Below are 26960 nucleotides of genomic sequence, written 5' to 3' on the forward strand. Positions count from 1 at the left end.
TCCTATCAGATAAGAGAATGCACAGAGTCTTTAAATATTGTTATGATGCATTTACATTTTACTTAATTTCTATGGACAACTTGTTCTTTACTCAGAGTCCATTACTTTTAACATATTTCAGTCATATGCTGACCCCTAGGTTCAAGTCTTATAGAATTCCCAGGGTAAAATAAAGCATTCAGTAGGCTGAATTTTCATCTCTGGAGGAGAGGAGAATAATGAAAACAAACCCATACATAGCCCTTACTATGAGCCAGGCTAAGTGTTTTAGATGCATTAACTCATTTAATTCTCATAACAACCCTATTTATAAACCCATTTATAGAGGAAGAAACTGAGGCATAGAAAGGTCATGCCATGGATCCAAAGTGCCACAGCTCAATAAACCAACATTCAAAGCCAGGCAGGTTTGCTCCAAGTCTTGGTTTTTAATCACTTTATTACTCTGCCTCTCACAATAAAATAAAATAATAGATAGATAGATAAGATAGATATGCTGGTTTTTTCCAATCATCCCATCATCTTATCTACAACTGTAATAACTCTAGGTGTAGATTGCCTTTGGTCATACTTTCTCAATCAATATCCAAACAATTTGACTAAGGTGAGGATTCATTTGCAGTTAAATTTTTAAAAGAAAAGGAACTCTGCTAATACTTCTGAGCCCCTAGTTATGTCTTAATTCTCTTCCTCACTTCACACCCACTAAATAAGACCTTATAATTATTCCTGTTTTCTTTCTCATTTGAGTATAAATATTTCTCCTATAGTTTCAGTTAATTATAGTTATTGTTGGCACTTCTGATGAATAACAATCCCTGACCAAAATAAGGCATCTTTTCCTCACTAAATGAGAATTTGCAAGTATAGAAAAAGCGACCACTTTATTTTGTTCTTGCTGTTGAAATCTTCTACTGATTTCACTAGAGTCTTTTCCTTAAGATTAAATATGAAGAGCCTTGTTATGGTGAAGTTAAGTCATAGTCCTAGGTTTGAAATTATGTTTTTTCTCAACTTTGTCTGTCCTTAGTCTGTCCCTTTAGACAGACAACTTTGTCTGTCCCTCTTAGTCCTTATGTACACAGATAAATGAAAATGCCCTTTTAAATGCTTATTAATAATTTCATATGAAAGCAGCATTGATTACTAACATTAATCTTTCCTGGAAAGGTGTAATTCACTAATCCTCTCAGTGATTTATTGATACAATTTTAATAGTAATGTTTAATTTTTTTTGAAAGTAGTAACTTTTTTTCTAAATATATGGTGGAATATGAGGCTGCACAATTACCTTTATTTATAATGAATACAAAGATTCTTCTGAAATAATCGTATCGTTTGACATCTGAATTTAGAGCAGCTGATACTTGGAGTTGGTTTGCCCAAGGTCACATGTAAGAAATTTGTATTTAATTTTGAAATTAAAACTGTAAGTCTACAACATTAGTCATATACTGAATTACTTCTTAGATTAAAAACTAAGAGTTAGTCATATACTGAATTACTTCTTAGATAAAAACTAAGAGGAATCTGAACTCAGATTTTTAACTTTTCCATGATTGAAAATGTTAAGTTTAAGTTAGAATCCAAATATATTTTGTCATACAATTTTTAATAAGGATTTGAAATGTTTGTAATTGAGGATTAGGAAATAATCACCCTTGCTATTGATGACTGAAGTCTTGCCCAAGCCTGTATTTCCTTTTTTATGAATAGAGAAAATGACCTGGCATGAGCCAGTCCTGTTCTAGTATTCTGTGATTCTCTTATAAAGATGGGCAGGGATTGGGAAAACATCAGTATTTATTCCATATCCATACAGCACTCGTCCTCAATGACTGCTTTGTTCTTGATCATTTAATCTTAAAGAGAACAGCCTTTAACTGCCTAATAATGAAAAAGATGACACTGGAAGCAAAAACATCAATTAACTGAGGTAGTGTTCATAGAAGAGGATGTGAACTCAGTTTTCCTTTAAATATTTTAGAATTTGTAATTAACACAGAGACCTAGGTTTTGAGGTCCTGAAAGTTTTGAGGTCTTGGCTGGGTAATCTTAATAAATGTACAATGATATTTGTAAGTGAAATTTAAAATAATTTAATATAATTTCTCTGAATGTTCTTGCCATGCACAAAATAGTTCTTCTTTGCATTGACAAAAAGAGCAAGGTTTCTTACAGTGTTAACCCTCTTATATATTTCCTCACATATCACCTTTGCTGTTTTGAAAATTTACCAAAAGTATATAAATATGTTCTAGATATTTACACTGCTTTTTCTTCTTGAAAATTCCCAACCAAAAGGGATTCTTATAAGTGACAAAATAGGTTAACAACAACCCATTAGGCAGTGCTTTTTGAGTGCTTACCAATCTAAGATCAATGATAATTAGGGTTATTCACAGCCAGATTAAGGTTCTTTATACAGTATTTCCAATATTTTATGAAATCCACATTTGAAGCCAGAATAGTATATTTATTGATATTTGGGACATTGCATATTTCTATCAGAATTAATATCTCTGAATCTTCATGAGCACCTCGCTTCCAGTACCTTGAAACAGAGTCTTTAAATATTGTTATGATACATTTACATTTTACTTTACATTTTACATTTTACTTTACATTTACTATAATATATGATGGACCACTGAATAGAAAAGTTCCAGGAAACCTGCCATTTATTTATTGTCTTTAATGAAAATAATTAGCCAATTAGCATTTTTTTTAGTCTCTTCACAGTAGCTTCAGCACAATACTAGGGGTAAAAAGAGGTAGTACAAGTGAACTAAAAGATTATAAAGGTGTTTAAATGCTAGTTGACAACATAAACAAGTAGAGACTGGAGCATAGAGTTCAATTTAGTGCGTTTTTTAGGCCATTACAGTGGGCCAGGCCCTGTGCAAGAATTAGTGACAAAACAGTGAATAAGACATGATCCTTGCCCTTACAAAAGTCCATCTAGTTGTAGTGGTGCTGGGCTCTGAGAAGCTGATGAAAGCGACTAAATATCTGTATTGTTATGAGGTTCAAGTCTCCCTTGGAGCCCATCCAGAATCTTCAGGAGCTGCTGAATGAGTACAGAATGACCACCAAAAAGACAAGCTGTAACTGAGATGAGAATGAATGAAGTACAACCTGAGAGTCAAGCAACTTAAAAATAATTTGAAACATTTTCTTTGGGGAATCCATCCATACATCTCTAATTATAATAATTATACCCTGCTTCCTGAGTTCACTTTCAGAAACACAGTTTTTTTCATGTCACCCCATGCTTGAACACCTTCAGTGGTTCCCAGTCGCCTATAGTCACAATTTGCATCCTTTTCTCCTATTATGATAGATAATAAGCATGATGGATGATGAATGCTATTCATCCTAGCAGCCCCATTTACATCCACTGCTGTGCAAATTTAGGCACGCCAGTTATTACTCTGCCCCCCTTCTCCCCAACTCAGGAAGACAGAGCAAAACACACATGAGTGAGAATGACATTCTCACGTGCTCTGATATATTTCAAAAGTAAATTATTCCCAAGCTTTGTGCTTTACTGCTATTAATAAAGTACTTGCAGCATACCTCAAAATTAATCACAGTATAGATCAAGACACCACAGCTCAGAACTACATTCATTAAGTCATTGTTAAATCCATACCTTCATGTGCTCTACAATGTATATTTTCCAGTCTAAACTAGATCTGGGGGTCTGTTAATCCTGCCTGTCACTCTCATACCCCCTCCTGACATACACAGATATCCTTAAAGACATACAAATTACTTAAAGATCTTGAAACACATTCTGCAATTATAATCATCCTCACTTTCCGTCTTTCTGACTGAAATATTCTCTGCCGACTTCTATATTCAATAAACTTTAAGTGAGAACACCTACCGTCTCCCAGCCAAGCCTCAGGAAGGATTATGGACCCTTTCCTGTGTTCCTGCATTGCACTGTGTCATAAATATTTGCTTTCTGGTTTTTGTTTGTTTGTTTGTTTTTTGGGTTTTTTTGGTTTTGTTTTGTTTTTTTTCATTTTATCCTGAGTCCCTCTAGGACCAAAACCATGCTTTATTTCTTTGTGTCCCCAGAATCTAACATAACACCTTACATAGACAATACACTTAGGGAATATTTGTTGAATATGCTTCAGTAAAGGTTGTAGACAAAACTGTTCCAGGCATCCTATTGATTGTGCTGTGTTATTAATTTTTGTTTTAAAAAATTAAATGAGCAAAGGTAAGAATATTTTGAGTGAAAAGTTGCTGTTTCCTGTTGTATAGTTGAGAGAATTATTTTAAAACGTTTACTCTCACACCAGCATTCTCTCAGGCTTTCAGAAGCTGACTGTACAAGCCCTGTGTTTCCCTTTCTTCCTCCAGTCTTTAATGTTTATCTTTGAGGATTTCACTGCGTGTTGCCACATCCTCTAGAGTATGGGAAGGAGAAAGGAGACTGAAACTGCTGCTTTTACTTCTCAGCATCTCTGTTGAAGCATTTCAGAGGGAAAGAAATATTGACACTGATACAAAGGATTTCACAGCATCTTCATAACTTTATATCCTCAGCTAGTATAGCTACTCTGTACATGGTACTTCTTTATTCATGAGCATTTTTATAAAAGGGGTTAACAATTGAACCTAGGTATTCTCTAAGTATAAATGTATTCTGATCAGAAGTGAGAGTGATTGTAAATCACTCAGTCATAGAGTTTCTGTTATTTTTTCCTTTCTCATGTTAGGAAACAGTGAAATATAAGCAGTGAAAGAATATCTCTCCATTCCCATTGTTATAGGAACACTAAAGTTAGGTGAAATGAGATTGGTATCTTACATAGTTCCTTGTACAAGGTATTATCAATGTTGGTTTATTATAGGGTCTAATGTATTCTGAACATCCACAATTTACACAGAAGTTAGATGAGAAAGACAGACAGACAGACACACACACACACACACACACACACAGAGAGAGAGAAACGGGCTTATTGCCCAAGAATACTATTTATTTACAACATTTAAAAGCTTTGTATTAAAATGATGCCATCCATGTTGCCATATTTTCCAAAGATACTAATTTAAAGTAAGAATCTTGTTAAGAAGACAGTCTCAAATTTGCCCCTTAATGACTTAAGGATAAACTGGTTTTACAAGGCATCTTATCAACAGGAAAACAGCATATCCCCAAACAAGTTCACAGTCACTTACTTTATTCATAGCTCAGGAGGCTCCTTGGCATGTGCATGTGGTATATTTTATGTAGAGCATGGCTTGATTTTTTTTCTTTGCATCTGGTGACATTACTGCATGAAATTCTTATAATCATTGTGAATCTCCATGAGGTTATACTAGCTTTCTTTTTTACACTAAATGTATGGATTTATCTTTTAGATTTCCATGTAGAAGAGGCACTGGATTGGCCTGGAGTATACTTGTTACCAGGCCAGGTTTCTGGGGTGGCTCTGGACCCTAAGAATAATCTGGTGATTTTCCACAGAGGTGACCATGTCTGGGATGGAAAGTAAGTAATAATTTTTCCTTGAAGGAGTAAATGAAGATAAAAATAGCATGCATTGCTTTTCATTAAACTAAGAATAATGGTGAGAGAACTATCAAGGTTTTCTTTGAACTTGATTTTTGTGAGCAAAACGTATTTGTTCTTTTAGTATATGACTGTGACACATAGAAAAGAGAAAGTCTTGTGTATTTGAAAACAATTAAGGTAGTTTCACAAACTAGTTTATGGAAAGAAGGCAATAACAGTCTGTGATTCTGCCTACTTAGCATTTTGCTCTCTCCCCCTTGAAGCTACCTTCACATTCCTAAGGAAAGTAACATTAAAGGCAGTTAAGACAGTACATGGCTGAGGCATTTCAAGACTTCAGAAAAAATGCATCATGATCAGTGATCAACGAAGAAAATTATTAGTTGACTACAATAAAGCACTTCATTATTTTCATGTACTGGGTAGAGAACCATATTAAGGCCATTGGACTCTCCCTTTCCATCAGACTTCTCCCTGGCATGATAACAGTGCCTTCTGGAGATTGTAGTTAGAGCAGCTTGGCCACCATATTATAGAAATAGTCAGTACCTTGGCCTTCACATTTCCATACAGATTAATTTTATTACTAAATTTGCATTTTTCATGAGCACCGAAGACTTGAGAATAACACTAAGATGAATATCCCTGCTTTTCCCTCTGGGTTTCTCTTTCCAACCTTTTATTCTATCTTCCACTATCATAGGGAGTTTTGGTAAAAACGTCTAACATTCATTGAGTGTTTACTGTGCTCCTGTGACTGTTCCGTTTACATAAATTACCTCACAACATTTAGGCACTGTTATTATCATCATCATTCACGTTTTACAGGTGAAGAAACCAAGAGAAAGTAAGTGTTTTGCCCCAGACCTCACAGTTAGCCTGGCAAAGTCAGGCTTCAGTTCCTTTCCATCTGACTCCAGAGTTGGCCCACTTACCCAGTTTGTTATACTTACTGCCTTTTAGAGGATTACGAGCACATTTACATGATTGTATTTTTAAAAGCTTATTCCAAAATTTAGCAGGTTATCTTAATTCTCCTGAGTAATGAATATCCATTTATCCATGTTTTATCACAAATTTACATATGAAGGTAAATTTTTTAATATCTTATGAATTAAGTGTCATGAATCTCTCCTTTCGAGTGTACAACTGTAGGGTTTCATTTGGAAAATTGAGGATCCACATATACAGTTCAATTGTTTTCTTCCTCCATTTTCAGAGATGCTGATTAAACTTAAGCTAACCCTGCTCTGTCACATATGCATGTATGTAGTTTTCTTTGTGCAGTTGAAGATGGAATTCAATTAGCATTTCAAAATAGATTGATAGCTTTGTTACTGTTTAATTGTCCTTTCCAATTGTCACACTCAAAAATGGAATCTGAGAAAGAGATCACTTCAGAGTTCAAAGCCATCGAACTCAGCATCCCTATTCATACATCTCTGTTACATCATCTTAGTCATTATTGAACATCTAATTATATTTTCACAAGTGCTTTCAAAAGCAAACTATTACTATTCATTGTAGCATATTCTTCATTTTAATGAATGTTGCTACATTTTCCACATGGATTTCTAGCCACATTTTACCAGATGAGAAAATTACAGCATCATTTTCTCCCATTGATACTGTTTCAGCTGGCTAAAGCTAAATTGGACAAAGTCCAATTTTCCATTTTAATGTGATTCATTCCAAGTAAACGGCAGAGGCTGGAATAATTTAGTAGAAAAAAAAAAAAAAAGGGATCAGTAAAGGCCAGCTTGGGGTAGATGACACAAGACTGTGAAACAAGAGCCACATAAGAACATTTTCTGGGACGTATATGGCTGTCCTAGCTGAAGACCTGATTTTTCCTGGCATCTTGCTTTCATCTAGATAACCAGTATCATGTGTAAATAGATTCCAGTTCCATTGCCAAAGCCCCAGTGTGTTTACCCTAATAAATGGCACTGACAAAGGGCCAAAAATGCAAGACTTCTTCAGGGCAGGCATGCTGATTTTACTTATTAAATCTGTTTCTTCTTTCTTCTTCTTTATCTTTCAGGTGTAAGAATATTTGTTATCTCTCTTTCCTTCTGCCTCTCTTGTATTTCCTGTTGGCCTCTAGCAGCCTTTGCAATCCATGGTTGTGAGGAAGTTCTCTTCTGGCACTCGGATCTCTGCTTTTAACACTGTCTGCTTTATTATTCACAAAGGGAATAAGAAGTGGATTACTCTGTTAGTTATTTTGTAGGAAAATAGATTCGGATGTGTGGGCCCTGCTCGTTGAACGGTCATACGTGACCATCCTTCCTACATGTATAAGTCCCATTATATATAATAGACAATGTACGTAATTTTTCTTTTTCCTCATTGACTATCCAAGGATTATACAAAGAAAAAGACAACACTTTCCAGAAGAATTTATTATGTGCTAGTGAGAGACAATGGAAATTAAAAATGGGGTGGAAATTGCATTCTTTTTGCTACCACTGTTTGGATAGAAAGATGAGAAATCCTGTATTAATTTTCCTCAGAATCTTTCCCATCCTGATACTTCTCATTTTCACAAAATTATAAGTTCCATAAGGCTAGAGCTTGTTCTAAATCAAATCTTAGTAGTCTATATCCCCTAATTTTTTGTAGTTGATCATTCTTTAAGTATCAGACAGTGCTTGGAGTTAATAATAATCCCTAATTAATACTCAGTACTCAAAGCTCTTTTGATATCATCACAAAAACTGTCTTTATAAGTAGTATTACTCTTCATTTCTACCTGATAGCCTTGATCAGCTCTTACTTTTCTACTTAATCATGCTAAATAAGCATAGCAACAAAATAATAATAATAGTAGTAGTAATAATGATAATGATGATGATGATAAAATACTTACCCTCCTGAAAGATGACTGTCAACTCCCTTTCTCAATTTGATTTCCATTTTCTTCCCTGTCTGTCAGTATGGCTACTTTAAGATGCTTCTTCTAGCTAAAATAGGAAATGCCCATTACCAGCAGGGTGTAATGAAACTTTAAAGAGCCTCTTGTCTGCCCTGGTGCTCGGGCAGCATGGCAGCTAGAGCTGTTTAAATGCCTCCCAGCAGGAGCTGGGTAGCTCCTTCCTCAGTAACAGCTGTTCCTCGGTCTCTGTCAAAATCACCACCATTGTCAGAGGCTTGCTTCTTGGCCTTTCTTTTATTTATCTCAGCTATGGCTGAGGTTCTACTGTGCAGGCCTCACATCACATACCCTCTTAAGTAAACCATGGGTTTTATCCCTAATTTTTAGGTGCTAAAAGGTGTTTCCATTATACCACTTGTCATTTCTTCACATGGAGTTGGAAGGGATTTTGGAAGTTGTATCACTTGGAATTCTTTCTGTAACCAATAAGGGAGAAAACCCAACACAAACTAGCTTAGGGAAAGAAATTTACTAGTTTGTATAAATAAAAACTTTAAGGGTATGGTAGCTCAAACGACACCACCAGCACCTATTTGACACATTTTCTCCTGGTTGGCTCCATTCTTAGACCCTGATTGGTCCTCCTCCCCACTTGCAGCTTCAGAATTACAGAAGAGGTAGTCTATGTCCTTGATGTAGGTCAACAGGAGATCCTTAAATGGAGACTTTCAGTGTTCTAAAACACTGTCAGTGTTCTACCTGACTTTAGGTCTTATTTCTTGCATCCTAAACCAGTCACTGTGGGCAGAGGAATGAAATCCACTCTTTGGCTTAGCCTGACTTCTTGTTGTATCCTTGGAATGTGAGAGTAGAGTTGACATTATCAAAAGCAAGTGGACTGAGAGTGGGGCTCAGACTGTTGGGTCAACTAAAGAAAAACTGAGGTTTCATTAGCACAAAATGGGGCAGTAGACACTGGGCACCCAGAATAGCAAATGTCCACCAGAGAGCTCATCTCCAGCTTCCTGCTGGGACATCTCTAAACAAAATCTTCCATAGTCATCTGGAGCTTGAACTCTCAGTGCCAACAAATTCCCTAGATGTGAGACATACTTTCCAGTTATGGGACTCATCTAGATGTCATCAAGTTCTTCATTATGTTAAACTCACATTTGTGTCCTGTAACTTCACCTTCATGACAGCCAAATGCAAAGTGAATTTACTCCCATTTATTCATGTCAATTATTTGCATATTTAAAGAAAGTCTTATCTTCTCCAGACTAAATATCCCCCAGGCCCTCAGCCAGTCTTCATACTGACATGATACTTTCATCTGAAGGTGCTCTGGTTTCTCAGTCCTTTAAAGTGTTTGGTTGAGAAGTGGCCACAATACCTCATGTGTTAGCTGATCAGCAATGCAATTACTGTCCTTGATGTGTATTCTAGATATCTATTAGTGTAAAAGGGTTCTATTCACTTTTCTTCAGCAGTCATATCTTGTGTTACCTTGTTACTCTGTGTTGAATTTGTAATCTACTAGAATCTCCAAATGTATTTCATGAAATTGTGCTAAAGTTGTTACTGGAAATGTATACTTAAGCAGTGCTTTAAAAACACTGAATTCAGGATTTTATTCCAATTACATTTCACTTCATTAGGTTTAGCATTGCTTCAATTTACAGATATTATTTTATTCTTAATTAACCAGAGAATGAGCTGTCCCTTCCAGCCTGGTATTAGGTCTGTTTGATGAGCTTGCCTTTCACATCTTTATACATGTTGTTTATAAAATTTGAATAGTTGAATGATTGGTCTAGCAAGTTTTGTCCTTGGAGATGTGGTCTTCTGGGAATCTTCTCCCATTTGCCCTCCAAATAATTTGTTCACAAACCACCTCTTCATCAATGTTTTATGGAACCTTGTGAGGTTCTATTGTTTCAGAAATCTATCTGCTTTCTAACTTTCATAAAAATCAGTTCAAGATTTGCCTCCCTAGTTTTCTGGAGTCTCAGTTAAGATATATCTGCTTGAGGTCCTGCTTCTGTATCTGCAAATTCTTTCATACCTTAAGAACTGGGCTTCCCTGGTGGCGCAGTGGTTGAGAATCTGCCTGCTAATGCAGGGGACACGGGTTCGAGCCCTGGTCTGGGAGGATCCCACATGCCGCGGAGCGGCTGGGCCCGTGAGCCACAACTACTGAGCCTGCGCGTCTGGAGCCTGTGCCCCGCGACGGGAGGGGCCGCGATAGAGAAAGGCCCGCGCACCGCGATGAAGAGCGGTCCCCGCACCGCGATGAAGAGTGGCCCCCGCTTGCCGCAACTGGAGAAAGCCCTCGCACGAACCGAAGACCCAACACAGCCAAAAATAGATAAATAAATAAATAAATAAATAAATAAATAAGAAAATCCTTTAAAAAAAAAAAAAAAAAGAATTAATTGGGCCTGGAAAATTGAACTCAAAATGACTGAGTGGTACCTTAGTATCTTCACATCTGAGAGAAAATTGTAAGGAGTTCTACAAAAAGAGTGTTTCCATAGTCTACCCTTTTCTCTCATATTGCCATTTCCGGTTTTACTCAAGCCATTTTCTTCCAGTTTTATGCCACTTTCTCTGATTCTTCTTGTCTATGTGACTATTCTTCCTATCTCTTCTACATCTACAAATTAAATTTGATAACTGGAGGGGAGATTCTCCAGTCCAGTGAGGTCAATCCTAGTAAGAGAAAACCACATGTTTTTGAAGACAGGAGACCTGGGTTTGAATCTTGGTTACCATCTCCTACCTTTGAGACCTGTATCAAGACATTTGAACTCCCTGACTCTGTTCCCTAGTCCAAAAGAATGAAGACTTTAAAAAGTGCCTCACTCTGTTGAGTAACAAAAAGCACTTTAAGTGACTCATTCCCAGTGGCCTTATTGACGGAACAGAGCCCGATGCTGTGATACCTAGTTCTTTGTTCTTTTCATCCCTATTTGGGATGTCTCTAGCGCTAGGTCCATCAGGACACTGAATAGTCAGACTGGTTTCTTTTCCCACCTTTTTTCTTCCTCATAGGAATTTTTCAATGTGTATATATTCAGAAGTAAGTGTTTTTAACATAGTAGTAAATTATATTCCATTTAAAGTCTTTGGTCTTATTATGGTATGTCTTTGCTTTCCTAATGTTGAGGGTACATTTCCACTTATTTTCTCACTTGAAAACCTATGGTCCTTTCTCCAGCCTCTTAATTTATATAATTACAACATTATATTTTACTTCTCTCTTCAGTTGCTATTATTTATTTTGCATTTCCTTAATTTTGATTGATGGCACAGAAGTTTATTTTCTCCCTCTTCTAGTTCTTTTGTGTGAGAATATTGCAAAGCATTTCTTTTCAGCCTTATCTGAACTGTTTGATTAGCTGCTAATGTGCAAAATCATTAATGGGGGATTCAAACTGCTAAAATAAACAACTGATGAATTCCAGCCCACAGGCCGCAGTTCAGTCTTTTCTGCTGAGTGCTTTTTCAGAGAAGCAGACAGAAATCAGCAGTGCTTCAGGCACTATGTGAAATGTGCAGGGTATTATTACATCCTGTAAAAAGTTAAATGTGGTTGAAATAAAGACCTCTCTGCAGCATATAATGCAGGGTAGCTGCTTTAGAACACTAAATAAGCGGTTTGCTATAGCAACAGTGTATCCAGCTCTACAATCTGACATCTGTTTGTGAACTGTTAGAGCGTTACTTTTCTTTGAATTAGAAGAGAGTTTATAAATTATTTTATTTGGCAGATTTAATGTGAGTGAGTGTGTGTGTGTGTGTGTGTGTGTGTGTGTGTGTGTGTGATTTTCCCATTTCAGAAAAACATCAATTCCTTTTATTACTTGCCCTGTGTAACTGCCAGGGGCCAGCTGTTAGCTGCATGAGGCTCCAGTGATCCCAAGGGAAAGGATTAGGACTCATCAACCAATCCACTGAGGGACTGAATGTCCCTTGATACTGCCAGTTTAAACATATAGACATCTGGTAAATGGTATCACAAAAGATTTTCAGTGAAAGGGTTGGGCCTATTGTGTTGTGGTTAATTCCTTAAAGCTATGATCTTTCTAAGAATTCTAGAATGTTATTATTTGTTATTTATGTTACTGAAGTAAATTAATATATTCAAATGATGCTAATATCAGTAAATTCAAGAACTTGCCTAATCACTGAGATCCTTAATGGATACAGGGGAAGTGTAGTAATACTATGACTAATAATCATAGAGCCAAATACCATAGGAAAATGGTTAGTCTAAAGCATCATATAAAATGCCCTCTGTACATGCTAATGACATGGGAGTAATTTGTGATAATTAAAAAGAAAAACACTAAAAAACAAACCATATTATTAGTTGTTACATTGTAATGAGATACTAAGAAAAAAATCTTGATAAGTTGAGAGATCTGATATTTTCTGTGTATCCAAATGTTTATTATAAAAATCTGATTTATTTATTCTGTGGCTTATTTACTTTGTTACTTATTTTTCTTTTGGCTCTTTCATTTGCTATTTCAAAATTTATTATAACATCACCAAAAAATGGTTAATAAAATAAAAGAGTATGATCCTCAAATTAGTTAATTTTGCTATTTTTCCCACCATTAGAAATCTGACATTTCTAGATTGTGAGTATAGATGCCCACACACAATTTAGGTTTGTGACAGCAAAATATCAACTACTTGATACATTTTTTTCTGTATTCATGAGCAGTGCAGAACAGCACCATTGATAAAGGATGTTTTCACTTACCTACGCATCAGCTACAACATTTCATTCGATCTGACTAGCATAAGGACTGTGAGTCGGGGTTTATTTATATTTCTTCCATGACATAGCTTGTTTTCTTGGAAGCCAAGCTCAATATCGCAGGTTCTTGACTTTGAGCTTACATGGCTGCCAGAGAGTAATTTAAACTAGAGTTTGCATTTGTAAATATTTAAGTGTCTGGAGAAATAAGCTGAAGCTATAAAAAACATGATTTAAATTAGAGGAGGTCAACATATGCTCCTGAAGGTGGGGGTGGGGAGATCTACTTTCTCTCCATCATAAGTTGTAGGAATGTTATCTCCTAAAATAGTAGGACCAGAGATTTAAGACTGATGGTGAATATTTAAGTGAATGACAAGACAGACCAAAGAATTGCTGTTGCTGCAACCTATTGCTTGGGGAAATCATGAACAAGTAAATATGTCAGGCTTCCTGGATGGTTTGTCATTTTGCAAATAAGAGATACGGAATTAGGTATGCTGAGGTCTGATAGGCTCCAGTTTTATCAAGATATGCAATAGGCAATTGGACTGCCACTGTTATTCGCTGTCAATAGTGGGTCAGAACACTGTCTGCATGTCAAGTGGATAGCACTTGGTAAGAATTATGAGGACTCGGTAACTTCCCATATTACTAACTCCTAGGTGGGGGTGGGGTGAAGTAATGTACTAGTATATTCCATGCCCAAGTAAATAAACTGCAAGAATAAATGAAAATTTTAGGAAATACAAAATGGAAAGGGAAATCAAAGTATAATCAGTGGATGTTATCAATATCAATATCCTGGTTATGATATTGTACTGTAGTTGTGCAAAATGCTACCATGGAGGAAACTAGGTAAAGTGTACACAGAATCTCTCTGTATTATTTTTTCTTGTAACTGCATGTAAATCTACAGTTATCTCAAATTTTCTTTAAAAAAAAAAGGGAAAACAAATTTTAAACACCCTAAAGTCGGAGAAAACATAATTTTCACATTATTTACATTACCATTATGCCACTACAAATCATGAAATGTTTCTGAATAATGAGAAATATGACTTAGGCCTTAAAAGAAATGATAAATGAAGAGACTTAATCCTATTACATATGAATATAAAACTGTAGCATACTATGAGTCTTAGACATACTGAACTTAAGTTATCCAGTATCACAGACAAGTTGTTACAAAGATAGATCATTGATGGTTGAATCCAATACCTTTGTTTTCTAGGGGAATTGGTATGATGTTTTTAGTACAGAAAGTCACATTGAAAATACAGTTTCAGATATAGGATAAAATCTGGTGTTTCATGGTACTGAGAGTTACTTCACGTTTGCCCTTTACCAGTGTCTCCTGATTTAACAATACCTTGTATATTCTTACCTTGGTTTGAACTAATAAAATTTTATATTTCAATTTAATAATGATCTCATGACTATCTTATAAAATCTGCTCTGTTAGTGATGTTACTTCCATTTCCTTAACTTATGTATTTTTTTTCTACGTACTGGTGTGTGGTTTTAACTACACGTAATAGCGTATGTAAGCAATATTACTTAAGTTTTAGGTTGAGAAAGCTGAATCAATATTTTTTATTCAATTGAATGCATCATTAATAAGAACTGCTTCAGGGACTTATTAGTATCTTTCAGGAAAAATATACCCAAAAGACTATGACAGTCAAGAAGCTCAAATAATTGTGTGATGTATATTTTTAATGGCAAGAGAATGTAATTTTGAAATTTTTGTTCTCCTACTGGGACTCTGCATAAGTTCCATAAAAATAATAACCAACTAATCAAGAGAGATATGACAGATTTGAGCAGTCTGTCGCCTTCCAAATTTGCAAATGTTTCTCCATAAATATTTAATATTATTCAGATTCTTTTGCTTATACAGTTGAACTACAAAATATTAATAGTTTTTTTCACAGACTTGTCTGATTCTATAAGGGAAATTCTATTTTACAGAAATGTTCATCTGGCAAAATATATATATTATATATTTTTATGCCCCCCCAACACCCACACACATATGGCTTAACTATGTACTGATCAATTCTTTGCTTTTGAAAATATAAGTTGGTCTCTTGGCGCTTTGTATATTTTCCTCTTTCACATAAGCTTACATTAGAAGAGCTTATCTTTGTTATTTATCCCCAATAATTTCCAAAACAGGTATTTAAATAAGTACAATGTCTGTGATAACTGTGTCAACTTAAAGAAAGATATTACTAACAATTCTGATAGAAATATAAATGAAAAATATATATAAACATACATGTTCATAATATTTTATAATAACCTGGAAGGTACAGAGTTTAAAATGCAGAAATTGTCATATTCATTTTAGTGTTTACATTAATTATTATATAGATGTCCATTTTGTACTTACAGAAAAATTGTTATATGGAAAAAGTTTTATATCTCTAAACACATTTTTGTTTCAAGAATCAATTATGTTTTATATTTTCAAAATATTTTGAACATTCCGTTCTACATCCTAATAATATGTATTTGCATGTTGTACCTACAGCAAGTAAAATAGCAAACATAGTTTTGATCACTATCCTTCCTGCTACCATTTACACTTTCCTTATCATGGCACAGAAAGTTAAGTTATGACTTCTTTTGTAGTTTGGAAGAAAATAACTATTGAATTAAAACATTTTGAGGAGTCTTTGAAAAAAATTAGTTTAAGAGTTCTAGGTAGTGTTTCTCCAACTCTCATGTGAATATGACTCACCTGGGGATCTTGTGAAAGTGCCGATTCGTATTTGGTGTGTCTGAAACCTTGCATCTCCAGGCACTGCCCATGCTGCTGCCCCACTGACCACTCACTGGTTCTTCAGGCTAATGGTATATCTGAAGTGTGAAGGGCGAAGAGTGAAGTCAGGCACATCTGAGCCCTTCTCTTGATTCTGTATTTAAAATCTCAACTGAATGGTCTGCATTTCTCAAGTTCACTGATGTTTCTGATTGGTTTATTTTCCATTCTAATGCTTTTCTTTTAGCTCTTTTGACAGTAAGTTTATTTACCAGCAAAGAGGTCTCGGGCCAATTGAAGAAGACACTATTCTTGTCATAGATCCAAATAATGCCGCAGTACTCCAGTCCAGTGGAAAAAATCTGTGAGTTAAATTACTTGACTGTCTTTCATTTTCTAAAGAGGTGGTTCTAAACCCTGACTGAATATTAGAATCACCTGGGAAGCTTCCAAAAATTAGATTCAGATTTAGTCTGGGAGGGGGCCCAGGTATCAAAATAGTAGTTTGAAAGCTCCCCAGGTGATTCTAGTAGGTAGTCGAGCTTCAGAGAGAATTGATACACATGCTAATGAAGTGACTTGCTACTCAGCTAGATCTGGATAAAAAAAAAATTCTTGAGCAGAAAAGTTACATAACCAAATTCACCAACCAATCACCATTAAGAAAAAAGGCTTCTCTCTTCCCATCTCAAGGCAAAGACTAAACAAATGTCACTTTCAGCTTTCCATAGCATGCATAGGTAATTTGGCTTTGAAAGCTGCTCATTATTTGGTCTTATTCCTAGATGGCATTCGGCAGCCAAAAAAAGTTGGCTGATATTATGGTCATTGAAAGAAAGGGGCACCTGCTTACAGAGTGTCCACAACAGCTATAACCTGGCAGCTTTAGGAGCTATACCCTGCTCCACCTGCTTAGGCACAGGGAAAGCCAGCTTCTTTGAAAGGCAGGGAGCCATCCACTTTGAATGCAGCTGCTTATGGAGGTGGTAATAATTAGCTTTTTATAGGATTCTAAGATGGTGAGCCAGGGGCCAAATTCTAATATACCAGCCCCCCCACTCATTGTGTCTGAACCTGTCTCTTCAGTGCTCTACCCATTAATCAGAAGCATCTCATTCCAGAAAGGAATTAAGGAGGAAGGCAGAGCAACTGCTGCTAAATCAGCTTAGCCAACAGCGGGGTTTCTATGTTGAAAGCAAATCATAACCCTCACATTCAGTCACCAAAAGAGAGATCTAGTTCAGTTTATTAGTCAAGATCAGGGTGTTACATTCTTGGCTCATGAAAAAAAAAAAATCTGTGATGCCAGCACCTTGCAAAGGCTAGAAGCTGACAGACGTAGCTTGTGGATTGTCAGGTTTGACCACAATCACATCAAGACATTGTCCATGTGTTTTTAACTCTGTCCAAGTTCCTTAAGCCTGTGAGCCTCTGACCACGTTACAGTTCTCTTACCCAGGTCGTTCCAATTGATTTGTTAAACAGATTAACCTTCTCTAATGATTATCCAGGACACCACTTCTCTTTGCTTAGATGATCACAGCCCATGTCTGCTGGAAGTTGTTTTCTTTGGGTTTTACTGTCTTTAGTAGGTACTCTTAAAGCTTTTCAGTCATATATTTAATATTTTATATTAGTACAGCATTATATTACCTTGCAGCATGTTTTAGCTATTCAAACCATATAAATCCATTTATAATTCTCTAGACAATTTGTTTTATACACATTTCTTTATGATCTTAGAACTTGTTTTCAAATTGATGTTATTTGTGTTACTTAATATACCATACTTTTTTTTTAAACATCTTTATTGAAGTATAATTGCCTTACAATGAATATACCATACTTTATGATATTTGTAATTGATACATAGGCTTCATTTATAGATTTTTAGATGATTAAATACCGCTTAAGATTTTTCACAAGGAGGTCTCCATTAAAATGGGTATTTTCATTTAACAATTCATTTTGGTCTTTCCTTTAGTAATACAGGTATACATTTATCAGTTTTTAAATTTATATTGCCTTTACAAATTAATTAGCAAAAAAATTTCCTCTCATGTATGCTTTGGCAGTAGTTACATAATTAAGACAATTGTCTTTATTTTGCAGGTTTTACTTGCCACATGGCTTAAGTATAGATAAAGATGGAAATTATTGGGTCACAGATGTGGCTCTTCATCAGGTAATCTTCCATTTGGCAGTTATTCAAATAGAAGTTAATGAACTAATGCTTTCAAAATGCTCTGGAGTTGTCTGGGTCTTTCTTTTTTTTTAAATTTTATTTATTTTTTTACACAGCATGTTCTTATTAGTTATCTGTTTTATACATATTAGTGTATATAGGTCAATCCCAATCTCCCAGTTCATTCCACCATCACCACCCCCTGGGTCTTTCTTTGTGACCCAGAACGTTTATAACAAGAATGGAACAGCCATATCTGAAATGGTGCTTTTAGAACTCAGTGTTAGGAAAAACTTACATGTAAATGATCAAGTCACCCTTCTCTGTGTGGCTGGCAGGAATCTTAGGGCCAGATGTGAAGCTTCACTCTACCAACTGTTTGGGCCCTCCCAACCTCCTTAGCTTTCCATATCTGCTTTTCTTTCCTCTGTCCCCAGGTCTTAGTTCTTTTTTTTAATCACTTTATGTGCTTTATGTATTTTTCTTAAGCTACCTTAATCTTCTATAAATTGAGCCAAGGTCTCTATTGTATACGTTTATATGTAAAACAGCAAATCTTTGTTCTTTTTAAAGGAAGTTCTGTTTCCATTAGGGTATATCATAATGTCTTTCCCTTAAAAGATAAGCTCATGTTTAATACCTGTTTAATGGGTAGGTGGGAAAGAAGTAGGAAAAGAAACTAGAGCTCAGAAGGCATAGCTAGTCTTCAGACATCATCTCAGTAAACATTTATTGCTCTTGTATTGTCTGGAGAGCGTTATACTATTAGCTAAGGAAAGACAAAAAGGAAGTGTGGGGATGGGTGGAACAGGACATCCATACTAGTCTCCATTCACCACTAATGACCTGGATGACCTTGGGCAGGTCACTTAATCTCTACAAGCCTCATTTTTCATATGAAGGAATCAGACCTGATGATTTCTAGAGTCCCATCCAGTTCTGAAAAGTACCCGCAAAAGTACACTTTCAAATAAGTCGCTGAGAGCTTACACCCTGATTGCCTTAGTCAGGTGGATGTGTGTCAATTAGAACCATGCGAAGTGGGTAAGGCTTTTGTTCTTTTTTTAAAAGGTGTTCAAACTGAATGCGAACAGTAAAGAAGCCCCCCTGTTAATCCTGGGGAAGAGCATGCAACCAGGCAGTGACCAGAATCACTTCTGTCAACCTACTGACGTGGCTGTGGATCCAGACACAGGAGCCATCTATGTATCAGATGGCTACTGCAACAGCCGGATTGTGCAGTTTTCACCAAGTGGAAAGTTCATCACACAGTGGGGAGGAGGTACTCAGTAAGACTCTTGATCTCTAATTATAATTATTGGCCAACATCACTAGGAACAAGAGATTGGCCACCCCTCACATTCTTTAGGATGTAATTGTCCCCTGGAGTGAGGAAAACAGGGCCTCCATATGCATCCAGTTGGCTGTTCACACACACACACACACACACGTACACACACACACACACACACACACACACACACACACACACACACACAGAGTCTTATAAGAGGAAAAAGAATGCTTCTACCCCAGAACTTTAAAGTTTGTCCAAATAGGGAGAAAATCTGTAATGTGTTTGTGGGTAAGAGATATTAACTGCTTTAACTTATTTTTCCCCTGGTTCCAGATACTTAGTGGTTTACTATCATGAATTTTGAAAATTATAAAACTTTAGCGTCAGACTTTGGGTGATTTTACAAATTGTAAATCTGAGGTTTTTCTTTGTTCTGTAGAGTCTACTGAGAGCAATCCTAAACCAGGCCAGTTCAGTGTTCCTCACAGCTTGGCCCTAGTGCCTCATTTGGGCCAATTATGTGTGGCAGACAGGGAAAACGGTCGGATCCAGTGTTTTAAAACGGACACCAAAGAATTTGTGCGAGAGATTAAGCATGCATCATTTGGAAGAAATGTATTTGCAATTTCATATATACCAGGTATTTCATCTTTATTTTTTGTGTTTTTTCATACTACACTCTATTCTTAAAAACTGTTTGTCTTATCTTAATATGCTCTTATTGTAATTTTTTTATTAAGGGATTGAAGATGACTTATATATCAGATCTTAAAATATTAAAAACTCTTAGTGCATTGTAAATCATTTTCAACTCAAGTGCCACTGTTCTTTATATGGAAATAATGAAGAACTCAAAAGATTTAGCAACTGTTTGTGATGGATTAAAAAATTGTTCCCAAACATTGATTTTTATTTTTCCTTAATTATGGTCATTTGCTTTAGTTATTAAATGATTAATATTATGTCTGCACACATCATCAACAGATGGTATGTGTTGATAAACTAGTATTCAAAATACTTCTGCTTCACATTTTTTTAAAGAGTGTCAGCCAATTTTTTTAAGATAAATAGGTGACGTAAGTGAGGCTTATGTGTAAATGTCAGGAGAAATGATCAATGAAATCTGGAATTTTTTTCTCATTTTCAAAATAGATTTCTTGACTTAAAGAAACTCAGAAAAATAATTCAAACTTACAAAATGAGGTTCATTTAATTCATATTAAAAAATAAGTTAGCATAGGATTTCTTTATATCATGAATACTGAACAACTGAAAATATATTTCTAGAATTTATATACAATTTTTGCAATATATTTAGTAACTATATCTATACCTATATTAAAGTTGCATTAACTACATGGTTATCACTATAATATTTATATTTCTTATGCTATTAAAGTTGTGTATGGCTACTATCTTCCCAGGCAGCCCCAATTTATTTGGGACATGGAATAAAGGGACTCAAGTGACTGAAATAGGAACAAGTTTGGCTTCACGAAGGAATAAGTAATAAAAGAAAGTAATGAAGGACTCATTAATGTCAATGAAAGATAAATTCTCATGTTGGTTTTTACCTCATATTTAAAGAATAAATTTGGCAAGACCATTTACTTAACAAAGAGGGTGATCCAGTTCATAATGAAAAAAAATAAATCAAATATGAGGAGAAAAACATCAGGAGAAAAGGTGAGAGGAAATCTGGTTAAAAAGAGAATCTCAGCAAAAGACAAAGTGTATTATAATTGGAATTCTCTCTACAACATTACACAATAGTAATTGATGTTGATAGTGTTGATTTTTTCTTAATATGATGTGCTAAAGACCCCTATCCTGAAATCCTTAAGCAAAGATGAAAAACCCTTCAACACTGGTTCAGTATTGTGTATATTTTAGTGTTTTAATTCTTTAAACATAATATTCATCTGAAGTATTTATTTAACCAAAACATCAGTTTCCATTACTTTGGATAAACACTACTATACTAAAAAATATAATTTTACTACAAAGAGTGTTCATGGAATTAATATAAAAAGATGGTCTAATTTTTTTAATTAGGAAAAAATGTCTTTGATAATCTGAAATATGCATCTCACATTTTCAAGTGTTAGTTGTTTAAAATCAGATCATCCTTCTATCTACACTGTAACTTCACTTTCTTTGCATATTTTTCTCTGATTCTACTTGTAGCTATAGTAGATATTACATATTTTTTAAAAGATCTGATACCCCAAAATGATTGCCTTAAATAACCTGACTCTTCCCATCCCTATTTAGAATACCTGCGATATCTATATATCTATTCCTCTACCTATGTCATCTCCTCCATATCTATGTATTCCTGATTTCTACTGGCTTCCTAAGTGGAACAAGCTTTGCAGTTCCTGGTTTTTCTATTACAAGGAAGTTAGTCTCCTAACTTGCTTGCCCCTTATCTTATTACTCAGAAAGAGACATCTGCTAAGTATTTTGTTTTCTACTTTTGTTGCCAATTGGAGGAACCAGGTTGACCCTACATTTCTTGTTTGTGTGATGTACACACATGTATTGAAAAGCCAGTCTTATCCATATTTTAAAGGAAGGTTGACTGGATATGTTGTCACAGGTTTGCTCTTTGCGGTGAATGGGAAGCCTTACTTTGAGGACCAAGAACCTGTACAAGGATTTGTGATGAACTTTTCCAGTGGGGAAATTATAGACGTCTTCAAGCCAGTGCGCAAGGTATTCACATACATTAACTATGTATCAGTTTTCATGAGAATAAAACTAAAACATGAATCTTGGAATTCGATTTATACTTGAATAATTTTTTAAAAACTTAAAGGACATGGGATTACTTTCTTAGCAGGGTTGATAGGAGTGCTGTATACTATGTTTTATTTAGAATAAATGTCCTTATCTATTCCCCAATGAATTTCTTCAGATGCAAATTAACACTGTACGCAATTCTAAGGTTCTTAGTTGATTTGCACACAAGAGCAGGTTTAAATTCACTGTAGTTAGATTATCTAAAATGTAAGTCTTTTCCTGGTTTCTTCCAAGTAAAGAAGATACCACAGTATGTTAAACTATAATTTTATAGTTCTCTTAGATTCAACAGAAATCTTGTTTGCTTTTTTTATGCTATGACTACACTGAGCAACGAGACTTGAAAATAGAGCTTCTTAGAATGTATTCAAGTTCTAGAGATTTGGTTTAGGTAAAAGACTAAAGTCTAGTTTTGGCCTCCTAACAGTGCTTTTTACAAACACAGTGACTGTGGTGCAGTGTGCCCATCCATAGCCCTGTGTCTCCTCAGTTTGCTTTCTTTGCAAAATGATTGCCAGAATGATCAGAATGCTCACATACGCTGCCTGAATGTGCTTGTGGTACATAAATTTTAGCTAAAATGCTGCAAATAAGAGTGATTTTTCAAAATTTGTAAAGATTTATCAGCTTTAATGGATCAAAATGCAACTGTCGTAAGCCACTGGATAAACCATATTTCCATACTCAAATTTTTATAGTATTCTCTAAGACACCAAATTTGCTAGCTTAAAAAAAAAAACTTTACAATGCCAATGTTAGAACACAGACAGCCAGTCTGGGATTTATTAAAATTCATTCTAGAGGTATTTATTAAGTGCCTACCCTGTGTCAGGCATTATGCTAGATACTAAGGATACGATGGTGAACAGAACAGGGCACAGCCTTTCCCTCAGTTGAAGTTTAACAAAACTTACAGGATCCAAGTTGAACCAAACTGAATCTGAAGTAAAGATTCCTGTACAAATTTCTTTTTTTTTTTTTTTTTTTTTGGAGTTTCTATTGATAGATAACAAACAGGACTTTTCGTAGAAGTATTACACCTGAAAAGCAATAAGCAATCAAATATCCAATCATAATAGCCCTTCAGAAAGAAATTCATTACATTGATAAGGGTATTTTACCTCAGTAGTGTTTCAGATCCTGACTGATTCTCTGATCTTCATTGTTTCGCCGCTTTGAGCTTCTTCATATCTATTGATAAAGAAAGTGAGATACTTCACTTCCTTTCAGGTCTTCACTTTGCATTAACACAGTGTTTGCTTGATTGTTCTTTTAATAATAATGAACTATGTCAATCATGATATTAACTTTTAATTCAACTATACATCTAGAAATCAACACTAAGTGCTAAGCTAGAGGCTAGATTCTAAATGAGCCGTACTCTCGTAAAAATGTGAGCAGCCCTGAATGAAAATTTCAGACAGCCTTGTGCCTAAACATCAGTATTCATCAGACATTCAGCGATGAGTAGGTCACAATATATGGGTCAATGCAGCAAACTTGAAAAGAGAGTCTAACTCCAAGATGAAATTTGCTTTTCCTTTCAATAAACAAGACTTGATATTACACCAAACCATAGAAATGTGTTCTGTGTTGACTCAGTAAACTGAAACCGGTTTATGAATCTCTCAGAATTTTCACTTAATTAGATTATCATCACAAAGATTAAGTTTGGGTGAAGGGAGTAATATGGTGTATTGACTCCTATGTAAGAAGTGATTTTTCCTGCAAGTCAAGAGTCAACTTTTACATAATGTGTCTATGCCACTGTTTGTGCCTGTCCATTACTTACCTCCTCATATACTTCAGTTCTCCCTCTTCTATTACATTCTTTAGGAATGTTTATGTCTGAATGTATGATCTCCATCTTTATCTCTATGCAGGGAAGCTGAGACAGTAGGACAATAAAGAAGATGATTCTATCAAATGGTGTCAAAAAGTTCTGAGGGCAAAAGATACATAGTTGCCCTCCCCGCCACTTTCTTGCTCCCATAATCATAGCAAAGACTATGATCCCTGTCATCGGCTTTCATACACCCTTCAGGCAGGCGTTTTTTGGTCTTCTTTCTTCTGCAAGGATGCTCATGTGGAAAAGGAAGGGAATAATCCCCGCTGATCCATACCAAAAAAATAAAATAAAATAAATAAGAAAGATAGAAAGAAGGGAATAGTAACCCCAGATTCGTGTTATTTCTCCAACCTTAACAATGGAGATTAAAATCACAATATTTGACAGTGTTTGAGCCTAAGGTTCACACAAGTGAAATTACATATCCAAAGCTACACAGTAAGTAGCACACCTGGATCTTAAACTGAGGTCTTTTTGACTCTAAAATGTGTTTAATATTGAGGTCACGGGATATATTAAACCATAACATAACTTGGTACAACTTCTTAGAGAATGATTTTGCTTAATATGAAATAAGTTTAAACATTATTTTGTGTTAGAGCAAACATAGGATATGGAGAACACAAATTCCTTATGAATTTTTAAGACAGAATATAAGATTCTGAGGGCAAATTGCCCTGGGCTGTGTCACCAGATGCCCAGGAAGATGCTATCATTCTTTTCTCTGATCACTTTTATTTTGTTAGGGAGAAGTACCTCAGGAGAAGATTTCAAAGCCTAGAGTAGATCTTTAAATCTGTCCAACTCTGAAGTCTTAAAACCTAACACTAAATCTTACAGCATAATTTTGTTTCAAATAACACAGAGCAGTAGAATAATTCATTTAAAAGATTATAGTTGAGTGCCTGTGATTGCAGTAGGAATAGAGGTCCCAAAGTCCCATCCACTGAGCTTCCCCCTGAACCGCTCCTGTGGCCCCAAAATATTTCCAGCTGAACCCCTGTCTCCCTGGATCAGTTTGAGAACCACAGATAGAGGTTGATTGTTATTCTAACCTTGAACTGATGACATATTGTGATTAATTTAAAGCAAAGTCCTTACCAATGAATAGTTCAAACATTACCCCCTCACCTTTGTTTCTCCACCTATTATAATATTTTTCCCATCAGAAAATATGAAGTACTTTACAACCACATGTTTTGCAAAGCAGTTTCTAAAAACATATTTTGGCATAGAGGAAGAACTCCCTGTGATATGCAATTCTGTTGCCACCTATTAGCTGAACCCAAAATAAAGATGAACGTTTAACGACTGGCTTGGGAGATTTCAGCAAGGCAGTGTTTTGATTTCTGGCTCTCTGTCCTTTTCCTGCACATTTGTCAAGCTCATTTGATAGTTTGAAGGAATGAGCCTCCTCAGCGTGGCTGTCTCATTTTTCTTTTCAATGTGACAAATTGTTGCTGATTTTCAAAGCCCAGTAGTTTCTCCAAAGCATGTATTCTGCCCCTCCTATAGTGGGCTAAAAAGAGGAGTTTGCCTCATTAGTGCCCTTTGTACTCAGCAAACCAAAGAGGACAGATGCTATCCGGTAAGCCCATAAGTCAGGATAATGTTCCTATTCATACTCACTGTCATATTTTTGAGAATGGTACGCTCAAGCAGGCCTCCTGGCCTCAAAGGTGAAAAAAATCATCCACATCCTGCCAACTAGCCAACACGTGGCACCCTTGAAATCTTAAGTAGACAGATGGAAATGGCAGCAGCACATTTTAAGCCTGCTCTTCAAGAAACTAACTCGGTGACCCCGATAAAGTCACATAAAGGGCTCCCCTGTCTCCTGTGTCCTCATGATTGAGATGGCATGATTTGATATGGAAATGTGTCATGAAGGAAGACATATTAAAACACCAGTGTATCTGAAGTAAGCACAATAGCCAGGAAATACTGAAGGGCACACTCAGTTTGTTTCCTTTGCTGACCAAAAATATTGTCAACACTGGGCTTCAAGAGTAGAAAACCCGACCTTACTGCTTATCTCCTAGTATGCATTTCAGAAATAATCTGAATGTCCTGAATCTTTGAAATGATTCCTCTTATCAGTAATAGAAAAATACTTTTTAAGGAAGCTTATGATAGCTTGATGAGAATAATAACAAAAATCAAGACCTGGTCCTTTTTAGTTGTGTAAATTAAAACAGGCAAATTTGACAATGACTAAAGGTAGAAGAAATATGAAGGCAAAAAATATTATTATTATTTATAAATATAAATAATTAGGTAAATAATGAACACCAACTAAACAAGAGTGTAAAAAAATAATCTGCTTGTAAATGTTCACATCTTAAAAGACTAGAAAGTCAGTGATGAGGCCGCCTGCGTGTTTCTCAGCACACAGAATTATGTCCGGCAGAGGCAGTGCCCAGTGCGTGAAGGGATGACTCTTTTTGGCCTAGAGTTGCTTTGATGGGAATCATTGTTCCTCTGGTTTGAGTAACACGCTTATGGTTTTCTTGTGTGCTGTACTGTGTTTGTCTGCCTTTTCATGAAGAACTCAAGTATAGGCTCACCACCGCACTACGTGCTTCTTGTTTTGGCAGCACTTTGACATGCCTCATGACATCACTGCATCTGAAGACGGGACCGTGTATGTTGGAGACGCTCACAGCAACACCGTGTGGAAGTTCACCTCAACTGAAAGTATGACTTTTACAGCATTATTGTCCACATTTTCCCTCAGTTTTATTGCTTAAAAACATGTCAGAAAATTTGCATGTCCGTCTCTTTTTATTGCTAGGAGTAGAGTAGGAAATCAAGGTATGACTGGCAGTTGTTAAAAGACCTGTTGGTAGTCATTTCAGGGATT

The 26960-nt window shown here is 35.7% G+C and overlaps 1 protein-coding gene across 10 annotated transcripts in view; it reads left to right on the top strand.

Moving 5' to 3' along the window:
• PAM (peptidylglycine alpha-amidating monooxygenase) overlaps positions 1–26960 on the top strand; it is a 281270-nt gene that overhangs the window by 241890 nt on the left and 12420 nt on the right. For all 10 annotated transcript variants that reach the window (XM_057539715.1, XM_057539716.1, XM_007191820.2 and 7 more), the window contains 7 exons: positions 5389–5518; positions 16209–16325; positions 18074–18146; positions 19218–19428; positions 19883–20083; positions 22046–22161; positions 26695–26794. In XM_057539715.1, the coding sequence (XP_057395698.1) occupies positions 5389–5518; positions 16209–16325; positions 18074–18146; positions 19218–19428; positions 19883–20083; positions 22046–22161; positions 26695–26794 (948 nt within the window). The remainder of the gene's footprint in view (positions 1–5388; positions 5519–16208; positions 16326–18073; positions 18147–19217; positions 19429–19882; positions 20084–22045; positions 22162–26694; positions 26795–26960) is intronic.

This window comes from Balaenoptera acutorostrata, chromosome 2 (genome assembly GCF_949987535.1).
Source record: "Balaenoptera acutorostrata chromosome 2, mBalAcu1.1, whole genome shotgun sequence".
Taxonomy (NCBI): domain Eukaryota; kingdom Metazoa; phylum Chordata; class Mammalia; order Artiodactyla; family Balaenopteridae; genus Balaenoptera; species Balaenoptera acutorostrata.